The sequence below is a fragment of the Ambystoma mexicanum genome, chromosome 5q (genome assembly GCF_040938575.1).
Source record: "Ambystoma mexicanum isolate Mex_15411 chromosome 5q, UKY_AmexF1_1, whole genome shotgun sequence".
NCBI lineage: Eukaryota > Metazoa > Chordata > Amphibia > Caudata > Ambystomatidae > Ambystoma > Ambystoma mexicanum.
In genome coordinates this window covers 45,686,143-45,701,717 of record NC_090933.1, presented here as the reverse complement: position 1 = coordinate 45,701,717, position 15,575 = coordinate 45,686,143, and the positions used below count along the sequence as shown (strand labels likewise).

Genomic DNA, 15,575 nt, shown 5'->3' with positions numbered 1-15,575 from the left:
AAATCGCTTTAACATCATAGGAGGAAATACATGCTGGGGGGTGCTGAGAAACAAGAGAGTCAGGGGCTAACAACGTGGGGGGCAGTTAGATGAGCAATTGGTCGGCAAAAGGATCCGCAAGCAACCAGGGGAGGAAACAGTGGGGATCAGATCACCCAATCTCGGGGCAAGGCGGTCTAAAGAAAAATCAATAGCTTTTTCATCAAACTATGTTGAGTGGTCCAATGAGGCCAGGAACAGGTACTTTGTTTGCATCATCCAAACTAAGTAATGTACTCACACATTACCAGTTTTCACCCCTTTCCAGCAGAAAGATAGCTTGAAAGCCATTAGACAATTCATTCTCCTCCAATGCTTACCAGCATCTTGGGCAGAGTGAAAAAGCTGAGACGCGGGATGTATTTATCCAGTAATGTGCTGATCTAAACTTTTCACTCGTTGAGTAATTTCTGGTTTCTTAATGCTGTGCGCTAAAGCTGTGGTGGCAAGAGACATAGAGGTTGACCTTCTCCAACAATACCGGCCAATGAAGCAGGCCATGATTGGTGCACGGCAATTGTGCAAGCAAGAGTAAGTCAATTTCAGGGAAGACACGTTTTGTTAAGTGTCACGTGCAAATAGCAGATGGAAAGCAAGGCAGCCTCACCTGTAAAGCTATTCAGTCACAATATTATGGCTTAAGTCAGGTGCCATGTCTGAATTAGTGTGTGATATGGAATGAATGAAGGTGAAAGGTTTTCATCTCGGTCAGGTGAGTTACAGAGGGATCAATGAGCTTGGTGCCTGCGTGGGGAATTCCCCCCACCTATTACTAGCTGACATGAGTAGCGCACTGTGAACGGGGGGCAACACGCTGGTTTTGGAAGCAAAGCCACACAGTGCAACAGAGGTTTGAATCCCTGACACGCGCTTAGAAACCGAACGCCGGTATGGTATGGGCAATGTTATAAACACACAATTAAATACAAATTAAATGTATTTGTTTAAGTGCTTTTAGAGAAGTGTAGCAACATTTGCAATGACTGCTGCAATTTAGTGCAACTAGAGTCCAACCTCTTACGCTGAAAACTGACGCCCTTCCTAGCTAAAGTTAGATGATCATATTTGTAACCGGATATGATCTGTTTCTAGCTTAAGCTTCCTGACCAAAGGTGGGTGCCAGAGTTTAAAGGAAGGATTCAGCTTAGCTAATGGTTCAAGCATAGACGCCGCCTTTGCTGCTTTGCACCGATTGGTTTTGATTCAGGAAGTGCGCAAATTGGGACAATGGCACGGTGGGGCTTGTTGTGAAGTGCTTGTTGCAAGTGTGCTTGGTAAGGAGGGAGATGTGTTGTGATGTGCTTGGTTAGTCTGATGTGGTTTGTCATGTGATTTATGATGTCACCCGAGTGCCTGTGGAATGTTGATGTCTGAGTGGGAGAATGCTGTGGTGAATGTTCTATGTTGTTTCAGTTGAGCCCTCCCTCCCTGGGTGATGGGTGCCGCTGTCTCTCTTTATTGCTTACGTCTTTTTCCTGATCTTCTTATCCTGTAACATGTAACTTAGTGAAACTGAAGTAAACTTAATAAGAAGTAACCTAAAGCTGCCTGGACTGTGATTTATAACATTGGCGACGATGATTTCTAAAAGGAAGAACCCCTGGTGCAAGGAAAGCAGAAAACAGAGACCTGGAGGACTACTGCGGGGGGTGCAGTAAACTTCAGGACCAGAAGGAAGACAACACCGCCCCCAAGTAAGCAAACCCATCACCCAGGGTGGATAAGGGAGGAGGTTTAATGGATCACTATTAATGGGGTCAGCAGCCCGCAAGTGATTGGGAGTGCTGCATCCCTGTACATAAGATGTTATGGATGTGATCCATTATGTTAAACGCTTGAACAGCAGCTCATCAACTAATAGGAGTGCTGTGTTGGGGGGCCATAAGGGACTTCCAGGGACAGCGGAGTGAAGTGAGGCTTGCCCTTATATTGGATGCGTCCCGTAAGCGAGGTGAAGTAAAGGAAACTGGGTGAAAAGCAGGCTTATCTCCTGTTTCCCTCGATGTCCACAAGGACAATGGAAGTGCATTATTGTTTTTAAATGCCTTTTGACTGGTTGGCGCTCGAATGTTTAGTGTAGCAATTTAAAATAAAAAAAAACTCCTGAAGCAGAAGTGGAATTGACATTATATCTGCCATTGAAATAAGGAAGTCCTAATAAGAGGTGGTCCGTTTATAAAAGTCGTGCGATATGGCATGGAGGATCCAGTAATTTTGCGTGATCAGTTCCACTGTTAATTATACATGGCATTAAAGAAGTGTCTGAGTAAATGACAGTGCCTGGCAAGCGACCGTTGGTCTTGGGTCAGCGCAGGAGTACCTTAGTCTTCTGTGGCAAGTTCAGGTCTGATGACGTCATGTGTCAACAGAAGGATTTGGCGATCCTTTGGAACTTGGTGAACTTCCCAGTGTTCTCGAGCTTAAACGCACGTACGAAAATAAATGCACAACGTGCGAAGCCGGGTTGCTTGAGCAAGGGACCTAACGAAAGTCACGCAACGTCAAGCTGTCTTGTGGGGAATCCGGAAGAGACAATGAAATTAACCCTCGTGGAAGGACGGTACACTGTCACATGACGAGGTATTTGTTGTGGCTATGAAGATGGAACCCCGTTCTGTCATGAACTGTGAGTCTTATAGGAGATATAGAGGCAGCCAACAAGGAGCATGATGAAGCAGGGATGGGCCCAGTTGATGCCGCTCCGTCTCAAATAGTGAGGTGTTTGAAGCGGCCAACGTATAAGGTGACTGATATAGGTTGTAATAACGTGATGAGCTACGTGCTATGTATTGAAAGTCTAAAGTCGCCAGGTTTATTAATGCGTTTCGTACCAGTATTGGGAATCAATCATCTTGTAATGCATGTTAAGATGACAGCATTTTTATTCTGTGAGATTTCTGTATTTTGGAAATGCGTTTGTCGAGAATGTCTTATGCCAAAGTATGAAGTGATATTTTCGTTATGTGAAGTTATGCTTCAACAACAATGTCGGAAGTATATTCTAGGGCCAGTAAGCATTCGTGAGTTGAACACAGTGGTGTTTGTGTTCATTTGAATATGCCTCGTACGTTTGCATATTTTGTAATCGTTGAGATTAGTTATGAAGTATAGTGCTAACATGTTTTAAGGATTTGCAGGCCCTATGGACTGTTGCTCATATGAAAAAATGCATATGTAAATGCAGAAGTATGTTGTGGCGCTCATTTCGGTGTGAGTGGTTAGTAAATTTGCAATTATGTTAGGGACCTAACATATTTCAAGGATTTGCAGGAATTTGGACTTCTGATTAGTTAAATTGTGCATAGCTGAATGCAATGCAAGATGATGATGCAAGGTGAAGCCTATGTGGATTGAGCTATTTAACGTTTTGAGGATTTTTAGGAGTAAGTTGTTACACAACAACATGGACTTTTAGGCATATGTAACAATCATATCGAGATGTGAAGAAATATTGCATATGCTAGGTATAAGATGTTGGAGTTTAAAAAGAAAATGTTAAATTAAGATGTAGGAATGTCATGTATATCCATGTACTTGAGAAGTATGGAAGTGAAGGCATGTCACTAGTATATTATCTAGTTAATAGGTATGGATGTATGAAAGAATGAGTGGGTGCAACATTCATTTTTTATTTAAGTATAAGTTTTAGATATTAGGGAGGTAGTGCCTCCGTTGGTATTAACAGTAGGTAGTTGCACTGTTTTGATGAGTATTGTTAGTGTCTAGGGTCTGTAGAAGGCTAGAGACCCAAGAGAGCTGTAACTTATCTTACAGTGCCCTCTTGTGTCGTGTTGCACTAAAAATGGCGACACGATAAAAGAAACTACGGGAAACAGCGTTCCCCGGTACTGACTGTCTTAAGGGCATGTCAGTTTCCCCGTAAGAAAGGAGCGAAAGCCCAGAGGAGTACGGCAGAAGGCTGTACTTCTCTGGCAAAGTCAAGAAAACAGGTTGAAAACAATAGCAAAAAGTTTAGGGGTTGCCACATGGAAGGAAAGTTCCCTACAATAACGAAATCTTTCCTAACATAGCGCCACTTAGTAGTGCACTCTTTTAGTGCTTTTAGTAGCACTGTTTAGGTCATGGAGATTGCGTTTTGTGATGCAACTAAGGTGAGGTAGCGCGCCTCTGTAGGTTTTATGTGTGAGTAGCGTTTTGTGATGCAACTAAGGTGAGGTAGCGCCTCTGTAGGTTTTATGTGTGAGTAAGGTGAATCCTGAGGGTAGCGCCTTGTCAAGAATTTTAATGAGTGGTTAGTGAGAGTTGCACTAATGTGAATGGTACTGGAAAGTCTAGTGTCTTTGTTATGGCGGTAGTGCACTCTTTGGAGAATCTGATTCTTATCCTAAGGGTCAGCTAGTAGAAGTCAGATGAAGCAGGTTGTTGGTAGGGGACGCCCTCCAGTTAATACCATGTTAAAGTTAAAGATGCTGTTCAAGGTGAAGAGTCGCATGGTTATTTGTTTATCTTTATGTGTTTTGTGTTAATCCTGGCTATTGTTATCTGGTCAGGGTTTGATTGTGCGACTTAATTGTATAGCCATTGAGAAGAGTGGTAGACTCAACCATATGTTTATGTAGGTGGTCTTGGAATTGACTGGCCAGCATCTCCAAGTTGTTTTAGGAGCTGTACACCTTGGTATGGTTAGGTTGGTTTGATTGGCTTGGTCCATCTGTATATCTTTGTTTCTGAGGCATGCATGTTGCTGGTTTTGTGTTAGTGAGCTGTGGAGGTTTTTTTTTTAATCTCTTATCTGTCTATGGTGATTTCGTTGTCATCCTGAATGACTAGTATTGCGTCGGGATGACAAGTGGTGCTTCAGGGTGGCAGCCTGAAGGCTCGCTTGTGGCAGGGGCGAGCAGGAGGACCAAAGTTGTTTTGTGTTGGTTATGGTATTGTGGGTTAGGTATAGCCTTGGATCTGGGCTGGTTTTTGTCTAGAGTCTGCCCGTGGCAGGGGTGGATGGGAGGTGATTAGTGTTGTTAATGATGGTGTTTAAGAATGATAGGCGGAGTTCTGGAATTGCATAGTTGTGGGTTTTTCATGTAAAACTTCCATTGCTCTCTGGTTTGGATGTGATGTGTGTTGTTTTGTGAAAATGTTTGGTAAGGAGGGAGATGTGTTGTGAAGTGCTTGTTGCAAGTGTGTTTGATAAGGAGGGAGATGTGTTGTGATGTGCTTGGTTAGTCTGATGTGGTTTGTCATGTGATTTATGATGTCACCCGAGTGCCTGTGGAATGTTGATGTCTGAGTGGGAGAATGCTGTGGTGAGTGTTCTATGTTGTTTCAGTTGAGCCCTCCCTCCCTGGGTGATGGGTGCCGCTGTCTCTCTTTATTGCTTACGTCTTTTTCCTGATCTTCTTATCCTGTAACATGTAACTTAATGAAACTGAAGTAAACTTAATAAGAAGTAACCTAAAGCTGCCTGGACTGTGATTTATAACATTGGCGACAATGATTTCTAAAAGGAAGAACCCCTGGTGCAAGGAAAGCAGAAAACAGAGACCTGGAGGACTACTGCGGGGGGTGCAGTAAACTTCAGGACCAGAAGGAAGACAACACCGCCCCCAAGTAAGCAAACCCATCACCCAGGGTGGATAAGGGAGGAGGTTTAATGGATCACTATTAATGGGGTCAGCAGCCCGCAAGTGATTGGGAGCGCTGCATCCCTGTACATAAGATGTTATGGATGTGATCCATTATGTTAAACGCTTGAACAGCAGCTCATCAACTAATAGGAGTGCTGTGTTGGGGGGCCATAAGGGACTTCCAGGGACAGCGGAGTGAAGTGAGGCTTGCCCTTATATTGGATGCGTCCCGTAAGCGAGGTGAAGTAAAGGAAACTGGGTGAAAAGCAGGCTTATCTCCTGTTTCCCTCGATGTCCACAAGGACAATGGAAGTGCATTATTGTTTTTAAATGCCTTTTGACTGGTTGGCGCTCGAATGTTTAGTGTAGCAATTTAAAATAAAAAAAAACTCCTGAAGCAGAAGTGGAATTGACATTATATCTGCCATTGAAATAAGGAAGTCCTAATAAGAGGTGGTCCGTTTATAAAAGTCGTGCGATATGGCATGGAGGATCCAGTAATTTTGCGTGATCAGTTCCACTGTTAATTATACATGGCATTAAAGAAGTGTCTGAGTAAATGACAGTGCCTGGCAAGCGACCGTTGGTCTTGGGTCAGCGCAGGAGTACCTTAGTCTTCTGTGGCAAGTTCAGGTCTGATGACGTCATGTGTCAACAGAAGGATTTGGCGATCCTTTGGAACTTGGTGAACTTCCCAGTGTTCTCGAGCTTAAACGCACGTACGAAAATAAATGCACAACGTGCGAAGCCGGGTTGCTTGAGCAAGGGACCTAACGAAAGTCACGCAACGTCAAGCTGTCTTGTGGGGAATCCGGAAGAGACAATGAAATTAACCCTCGTGGAAGGACGGTACACTGTCACATGACGAGGTATTTGTTGTGGCTATGAAGATGGAACCCCGTTCTGTCATGAACTGTGAGTCTTATAGGAGATATAGAGGCAGCCAACAAGGAGCATGATGAAGCAGGGATGGGCCCAGTTGATGCCGCTCCGTCTCAAATAGTGAGGTGTTTGAAGCGGCCAACGTATAAGGTGACTGATATAGGTTGTAATAACGTGATGAGCTACGTGCTATGTATTGAAAGTCTAAAGTCGCCAGGTTTATTAATGCGTTTCGTACCAGTATTGGGAATCAATCATCTTGTAATGCATGTTAAGATGACAGCATTTTTATTCTGTGAGATTTCTGTATTTTGGAAATGCGTTTGTCGAGAATGTCTTATGCCAAAGTATGAAGTGATATTTTCGTTATGTGAAGTTATGCTTCAACAACAATGTCGGAAGTATATTCTAGGGCCAGTAAGCATTCGTGAGTTGAACACGGTGGTGTTTGTGTTCATTTGAATATGCCTCGTACGTTTGCATATTTTGTAATCGTTGAGATTAGTTATGAAGTATAGTGCTAACATGTTTTAAGGATTTGCCGGCCCTATGGACTGTTGCTCATATGAAAAAATGCATATGTAAATGCAGAAGTATGTTGTGGCGCTCATTTCGGTGTGAGTGGTTAGTAAATTTGCAATTATGTTAGGGACCTAACATATTTCAAGGATTTGCAGGAATTTGGACTTCTGATTAGTTAAATTGTGCATAGCTGAATGCAATGCAAGATGATGATGCAAGGTGAAGCCTATGTGGATTGAGCTATTTAACGTTTTGAGGATTTTTAGGAGTAAGTTGTTACACAACAACATGGACTTTTAGGCATATGTAACAATCATATCGAGATGTGAAGAAATATTGCATATGCTAGGTATAAGATGTTGGAGTTTAAAAAGAAAATGTTAAATTAAGATGTAGGAATGTCATGTATATCCATGTACTTGAGAAGTATGGAAGTGAAGGCATGTCACTAGTATATTATCTAGTTAATAGGTATGGATGTATGAAAGAATGAGTGGGTGCAACATTCATTTTTTATTTAAGTATAAGTTTTAGATATTAGGGAGGTAGTGCCTCCGTTGGTATTAACAGTAGGTAGTTGCACTGTTTTGATGAGTATTGTTAGGTGGTAGAGCCACTTAGTAGTGCACTCTTTTAGTGCTTTTAGTAGCACTGTTTAGGTCATGGAGATTGCGTTTTGTGATGCAACTAAGGTGAGGTAGCGCGCCTCTGTAGGTTTTATGTGTGAGTAGCGTTTTGTGATGCAACTAAGGTGAGGTAGCGCCTCTGTAGGTTTTATGTGTGAGTAAGGTGAATCCTGAGGGTAGCGCCTTGTCAAGAATTTTAATGAGTGGTTAGTGAGAGTTGCACTAATGTGAATGGTACTGGAAAGTCTAGTGTCTTTGTTATGGCGGTAGTGCACTCTTTGGAGAATCTGATTCTTATCCTAAGGGTCAGCTAGTAGAAGTCAGATGAAGCAGGTTGTTGGTTGGGGACGCCCTCCAGTTAATACCATGTTAAAGTTAAAGATGCTGTTCAAGGTAAAGAGTCGCATGGTTATTTGTTTATCTTTATGTGTTTTGTGTTAATCCTGGCTATTGTTATCTGGTCAGGGTTTGATTGTGCGACTTAATTGTATAGCCATTGAGAAGAGTGGTAGACTCAACCATATGTTTATGTAGGTGGTCTTGGAATTGACTGGCCAGCATCTGCAAGTTGTTTTAGGAGCTGTACACCTTGGTATGGTTAGGTTGGTTTGATTGGCTTGGTCCATCTGTATATCTTTGTTTCTGAGGCATGCATGTTGCTGGTTTTGTGTTAGTGAGCTGTGGAGTTTTTTTTTAATCTCTTATCTGTCTATGGTGAATTCGTTGTCATCCTGAATGACTAGTATTGCGTCGGGATGACAAGTGGTGCTTCAGGGTGGCAGCCTGAAGGCTCGCCTGTGGCAGGGGCGAGCAGGAGGACCAACGTTGTTTTGTGTTGGTTATGGTATTGTGGGTTAGGTATAGCCTTGGATCTGGGCTGGTTTTTGTCTAGAGTCTGCCCGTGGCAGGGGTGGATGGGAGGTGATTAGTGTTGTTAATGATGGTGTTTAAGAATGATAGGCGGAGTTCTGGAATTGCATAGTTGTGGGTTTTTCATGTAAAACTTCCATTGCTCTCTGGTTTGGATGTGATGTGTGTTGTTTTGTGAAAATGTTTGGTAAGGAGGGAGATGTGTTGTGAAGTGCTTGTTGCAAGTGTGTTTGATAAGGAGGGAGATGTGTTGTGATGTGCTTGGTTAGTCTGATGTGGTTTGTCATGTGATTTATGATGTCACCCGAGTGCCTGTGGAAAGTTGATGTATGAGTGGGAGAATGCTGTGGTGAGTGTTCTATGTTGTTTCAGTTGAGCCCTCCCTCCCTGGGTGATGGGTGCTGGTGTCTCTCTTTATTGCTTATGTCTTATTCCTGATCTTCTTATCCTGTAACAAGTAACTTAATGGAAACTGAAGTAAATTTAATAAGAAGTAACCTAAAGCTGCCTGGACCGTGCTTTATAACATGGCTCTTTCAGGCAATGCACTGTGGATTTCTGTGTTAAATTATGAACCCACCACCCCCCAACAGATTGTAAAGCGAAAATGTGATGGCGGACAAAAAAGAAACATGGCATACATTACACTCGGAAAAAAATCTAAGTATACAGAAATGTTATGGTTTTGACGACCAGATAAGGTTGATTAGTGCAAAAAAGCACAGTCCCCTTCCCCCAGCCCCCTTTGTTGTTTCATTGTACTGTAGTCGAGGATGGCATCAGAGCCTTTCAGCCCTTTCAAATGAAAGGGGCTCGAGCCACAAGGGGGGGGCCCAGCCACTACCCCTATGTTGCCAGTCAGCAGTCTTGTTACACAGCAATATATTAATTTCTCTATTTTCGTTTTGGGGCTTAAAATGTGCGCTTTGCAGCGCTTGAATTACAAACTGTGGTTTCTCTTCGCATGGGATATACAGAAGCGTTATCACCTCGTTGCCTTCTAACACTGGTTCCTCCACGTCAGCCACTTGCTGACAGAGAAGGGTTTGGAGCTCTTCAGTGGGCATTTAGTGTTTAAGCTGGCTGGCCGTCTCGTGATAATCGGCGGCTATTAATGTTGTCTTTGTGGCGATTGTAATGTATGCGCCCGCTGGGTGCCTCAGCCGGTTTCCGCTCTAAACCAGGGCCCCCCAGCCATCATGTTGAAATGGGCTCCCTCACATCTTCAGCCGGGCTGACTGTAGTGTAAGTGCAGCTCCTGAAAAGCGTGCAGTAATATAACATCACGGATCTGCAGTCCATCCTTCACCCCCAGGATGCCATCAACTCCAAGACCACCTGTCATCTCCCTCCCCAATAAGCAATGCAGCAGCATCTCTATTTTCTGCCATTTTCTTTTCTTTTACCCACATAACTATTGATCCTGTTGGTGAGTTGAGGTAGGGGAGGTACGCGTCAGGCCAGCACAAGTGGCACAGTGCCATGCTCAGGCTGCCGCTGCACTGTGTGTCATTGCCCGTCTACACACTGTCTCGGCTGCACCGGCGCGTCTGATGGGAAGCTGCCAATGCGCAGCTATTAAAGGAAAGGGGCAGGCAGCCCAGTGGTGGTGACCTGCCCCGTGGCAATCAGCTTCCTAGGGCAGGTGCCCAGCCTCTCACGAAAGACATATCAGCTTTTAGTTCCTATCTTTCATTGTTATGAAAAGGCAGCACGCAACACAATGTGTGAAAAAATGGTTCCAAAAGCAAATCTAGACCTTCTTATCATGTACATACCTACAACACATGTGCCTGTTAATAGGTGGGAACTGGGAACCTTCTCAGACAGCAACTAAATGCTCTGCACTTGAGTCCGACTCACTTGCTGACTTAAGTAGCCCAGCTGCGCACCCTAGCCCTGACCTTCTCAGGACACAAGCGTCTACATAAGGATACATTTCTATATCAGATCGTGTACATGTCAGTACACCATACAACATGTGTATATCAGGAAACTTGTCCAGGTCATGATATCGACGTATCTATACTCCTAGATCATGCTTTCTGGGGGGGTCCATGTCACCATAGCTGTACCAGGATCAAGATGCACATGGCTCTAGCAGGGCACTCAGGTTTGCACAGGGACACGTGTGTTTAGTGTAGGGCATGCATGTCAACATCAGAATAGCTGCGTCTGTTCCGATATAACTGGAAATCCAAATATCTGAACAGACATTGCAATATGGGGATAACATACATGTGTGCAGATGCCTGTCCCTATATTAGCACAGAGTGCCATGTAGATGAGTGCCATGTAGATGAGGGCCATGTAGATGATGTATGTGTGTGCACAGGGGTGCATATGTATATCCATGCCAGTAAGCATACTCTATGTCTAAATCTGTATAGGCTTCCCATGTTTGTATCGAAATGCATGTTTCTGTCAGCTTCCAAGTGTGCATCAGTATACTTCTGTCCACATCAGGGTACACGAGGACATGTACACGTTTTTATACCATGGCGTATGTTTTTCATCAGGATACATATGCCTACATCGGAACAACTATGCTTAGGCCAGTGCAACTGGAGAACGGTAGCCGCAGCAACATGTATATTTAAAACAGCATAGCTATGACAACATCCATATATCTACGTGCATGTCAGAAAGGCCATGTTTATATCGGAATACATGTTTGTATCAGCAACCAACTCTACATCACCATACACGGGGATGCACCGATCAGGAGTGGAGACGTGTGCAAATCAGGACACGTCCGCCGGCATAAGGATGCACACGCCCACATCGCGGTGCTATTTCTACCTAGAAGCATGCCGGTGGGTGGCTAGCGATGCATGCGCCGGGCGGGTCTCGCTTACCCAGGGTCTTGACGGCGATCTGGCGGGTGAGCGGGGGCGGCAGGTTGATGCAGACCAGGTCCACGTCCTGGTGCAGCAGCACCTCGTCGATGCGGCTGGTGCAGAAGGGCACGCTCATCTCGCGGGCCAGCTCCTCGGCTTCCTCCTGCGTGCGGCCCCACAGCGCCTTCACGGCGAAGCCCTCCTCCTGCAGCAGCGGAATGATCACCCGGGTGGTCAGGCTGGTGCCGAAGACACCCACCCCGGGCAGCATGCTGGCGGCCAGGGGCCAGGGGACGGCAAGGAAGCCGGGGGCGCTGCTGCCTGGGCGCGGGTCTGGCGAGCAGAGGCGGCCGCCTTCTCCCCACCGCTGCCCTTGTGGTGACAGCGAGCACAGAAGCCGCAGAGCCCGCTCCTCTTCCCCTACCCTCCCCGCGCCGCGCACCACCCCTCCTCTCCCAAAGGCCCCGGGGTGCGCTGCACAGGCACACACCCACACCTCCCGCGGGCGACCCTCGCCTCCGCAGGGACAGGCCCCCTTTCCAATAGTGTCAAACCGCCAAGAGATAACGACGCCGGCAACCTCTTTCGGCTGCGAGAGGGAACATGACCAACATCATGCCTCCCACTAGATAAATTGCCGCTTGTTGTTCCTTTGTGGACGGCGGCAGGTGTTGGGTGAAGCAGCATCAGCTTGGCAGGCGCACCCACACTCCCCACGATACCCCATGCCTCTGTAATTGCAGGGTGTTCCAGTGTGGGAACAATGACAGCCGCGTCCGCCGCCTCAGGCAGCAGGCGAGGGGGCTGCCGGGCCGCAGTGAGTCGTGCAAGCCGCCGCAGCCGACAGCGACCTGTATTCTGACATGTGTCACAACGGTGACCCGGCGTGCACACGCACACGCACACCCTTTCATACACCGCGGCGAAAGGGAAGGACTCCGTCGCCCACTTAGGTGCTTAGTGTACGCTTTCCTGTCACGCCCTCTTCCGAGATTCGCGCGCCATTGGCTGCCACTCTACTGTAGCTGGGGGTGTGTTTTTTTTCTTTTCTGCGTGTGCCAAATAAATGGAAACATGAAAGTGGAACAGCTCAGACAAGCATATACCGTGCCAGGGAGTCGTGCACCCCAAGGCCGTTCTTGGGGAAAATAACACCATAGGGAGGGCTTAAAGCAACACCCTGAACTGGTTTGGACCGGTGCAAATACAATCTCCACTGCTCTCTGCTCTTGTACTACACTTAAGCGACAAGCTGTTTCACATGCCCCTTCACTTTTAACCATTCCTTTGCCGTTCGTATTGCTATGCTGCCCTAATTAAGCTTCTTTGGGTAGACTCCACGTCGGAAGTGCTTTGATGACTGTGTTAGAATATCCAACAGGCAAGGTTATGCCCGGAATAAATAGCAAAGCTCCAAGCTGCACATTTCAAATTGAACTTTGAAGTCCGCTTTGGTAGAAAAGGAGATTGAATGTACAAGTGACAAGTAAATCCATTTTAGCTTCTCTGTGTCGGAGAGTTTTGCTTGCAGGATTCGTGAACCACACATACATTAAACGGAGTTATTTCCGTACCGGAAGCGGTTCACGTGTTGATGGGCTTCCAATCAATGTACTATGCAATGCATATGAATAACACAAAGACAGTGGCACTTGGCTTTTGGGCTCACTGCACAAAAAATCCCAGACTCAATTGAAGTGGAAAAGGTTGCTTTAATGTGACAGGCTACAGCTTACAAATACACGCCAACCTGGCTCCCTGGCCTTACAGACTACAGATCAAATAACAATTGCGAAAGCAATTAATTAATTAAACAAGTCATCCCTTCCTACCCCTTGTTCCCCCCCCCCCCAATCTCTCTCAACCTTCATTCCTGCTTTCTCCCCCATCTTCTCCCTCAGGCCATGCCCCTCCTTCTTCAATACCTCTGCCTCCTTTGTTTACCCCTGGGTCAGTCTGTTTGTGCAAACAGCCCCACCGCCCCCTTTACCATGCTACAACCACTTTTTTCTTCCCCCAAACATCCTCCAAAGGGCCATGTCCCCGGCACCAGAAAAACCCTCCACTGAGGTGTTCTTTCTGCCCCACAAACTCTTCTACCTCCAACCCTTTATGATATCTTCCACCGCCAACATAATGTCCATTAAATAGTACTGGTTCCTCATAGGTGACAAATTAACTCCATCTTCATGAAATACATCAAAAGCCTCATATTTGATGTTCGGGTGTGCAAGCATGTGCACCCCTGGGACCTTCAGAACTTCAACATCTCCCTGTTAATCTTCTTCCCCGTTGTGACCACAGCCCCCTCCTTCACAGCTCCCCTTCATACCCCCCTTGTCATCAACTCAGTCCAAACCAAAACAACCCCAGGCCAGATCTCCAGCAAACAACTAAGGTCCCCTCTTCATCTTCTTTAACAGCACCACACCTGTCTCCTTAACCAGATCGTTCTCCCCCCGCATGTAACACCAGAGCCCCGGAACCTCATTGAGCTCTCTCATCCTCGCCAGCATAGGCAACAGTTGGTTGCACCTGAGCCCTCCCACCCCAGACCATTTCAACAAAGCCAAATCGTAACTACACCCTAACTGGGTACCAAAACCCCCTTTTTCCGCATCTTTCCCTTTCCCGTTTCACTATGGAGTGTTCGCACATCCATATCTGAGTCAGTTCACCACTCCTCCGAGCCAAATCTGAAAAAATAGAAATGAGCTTCCCTCCAACGACCCACCCACCCCAGCCCGTTGTTCCCTAAGAGCCCCCTTTTTTCTGAGATCTCTGATGTACCCCTTACATTTTGCCGATCTCCAGCACCCCAGGCTCTTCACCTTCTCTTTGGACAGCCCTAGCCTACTCTCTTCAGACGCCACCCCCATCCTGAACAAATGAGTCCCAAAATCCACTGGCAACAGAGCCCTCCTCATCACCTCCAAAACAAAACCTGAGCAGCCGTCACCCCCTCCCTGTTCTCATGCTGAAAAACCAAACCGTCCCTTCCTTTACATCTCTCCCGCCATGGTAGTCCCACTCTCTCCGGACACAAATCCCTACTACCCCTATCCAAATGCACCCAAGAACCCCAGCCCAACTGATCTGTCTTTGCTTTACACATTTTGATAACCATGCTATCCTACGACAGGCAGACACCCCTCCACATCAGACGTCCATCTCCACACCCCCTCAGTACCAACTCTGACACCCGCAATGCCCCAAAAAACCTCCACATAAAACACGGCAAAAAAAAGTCTCTTTCCCACGGCGACCAGCATATGCCCTCCAGAACCTGGGACAAAGAATTTAACAGGATCACTGACACTGGCCTCCTGCCGTCCTTCCTCATCCTTCCAACATCATACGTGCCATTTCCCGTCCGCTAGGCTGAAAACCCCAGAACCACCTCCCATAAAAAGCAATGCATTACCTGCTATTGTTGCCCTGGACCGACCCTTACCCACACAGCTCAATATAAAGTCGATCACACCATCCCTCCTTCTCTCCTCTGCATCCTACATCCCCTTCCAACTGTGCGACCCCCCTTCAGAAACTCCAACCATGCTCTCCTGTATGCAGGCGTGATGCTGGGGCCAGTGAACCCTCTACTAAATGCAGGGCTCTCAATCTCCTAGCTGCCACAGCTCCTACGGAATCCGGTGCCCCTCCACCTCTGCTTCTGGTGGCAGCCCACAGAATCTCTGAAAACAAGATAATACATCAGCAATGCTGTTATCCTTACCTGGCACGTGCTTTGCCCAAAACACCACATTCAATTTCTGGTACCTCAGCACAAATTCCCTCGTTAGCCTGGCCACCCTCTGGTCCCTGGCTGACTGCTTGTTCACAATGTTCACCACTGCTTCGTTACACATTGAAATTCACTTTGTTATTCTGCAACTCTCTGCTGCACAAGTCCAACGCCACTAGCAACGGGAAACATTCCAGGAAAGCTATGCTTCTCCCCCCCTTCCACTGCTCAGGCCACCTCTCCGTGCACCATCTTCCCCTTCAGTGCACACCAAATCTGTCATGAACCACGGACATAGCCCCTTCTGGTCTTCCTGGTCCTGGTCCAGACGGAGAGTGTGTTCCTTGATACTTCCAACATGGCCGTGCCCAGTGCCGTGTTCCGTACTAGCCTGTACGTCGGACACGGCACGTTCTATAAATGGGCCACGCCCCTGCGCGTCTCAACGCTATCTCTAGGTAGT

General features: G+C 46.5%; 1 protein-coding gene across 2 annotated transcripts in view; it reads right to left on the bottom strand.

Annotated features, from left to right (window-relative positions):
* The window catches only part of GFOD1 (Gfo/Idh/MocA-like oxidoreductase domain containing 1), a 364,310-nt gene extending 352,396 nt beyond the window's left edge, over positions 1-11,914 (bottom strand). Inside the window, exon 1 of one of the 2 annotated variants that reach the window (XM_069620489.1) lies at positions 11,386-11,914. Coding sequence is in view for 1 of the 2 variants with exons in the window: in XM_069620487.1 (XP_069476588.1) it covers positions 11,386-11,638 (253 nt within the window). In the remaining variant the exon portion in view is untranslated. The remainder of the gene's footprint in view (positions 1-11,385) is intronic. The other variant, XM_069620487.1, reaches the window with a different exon arrangement.
* Between the last annotated feature and the right edge of the window lie 3,661 nt (positions 11,915-15,575).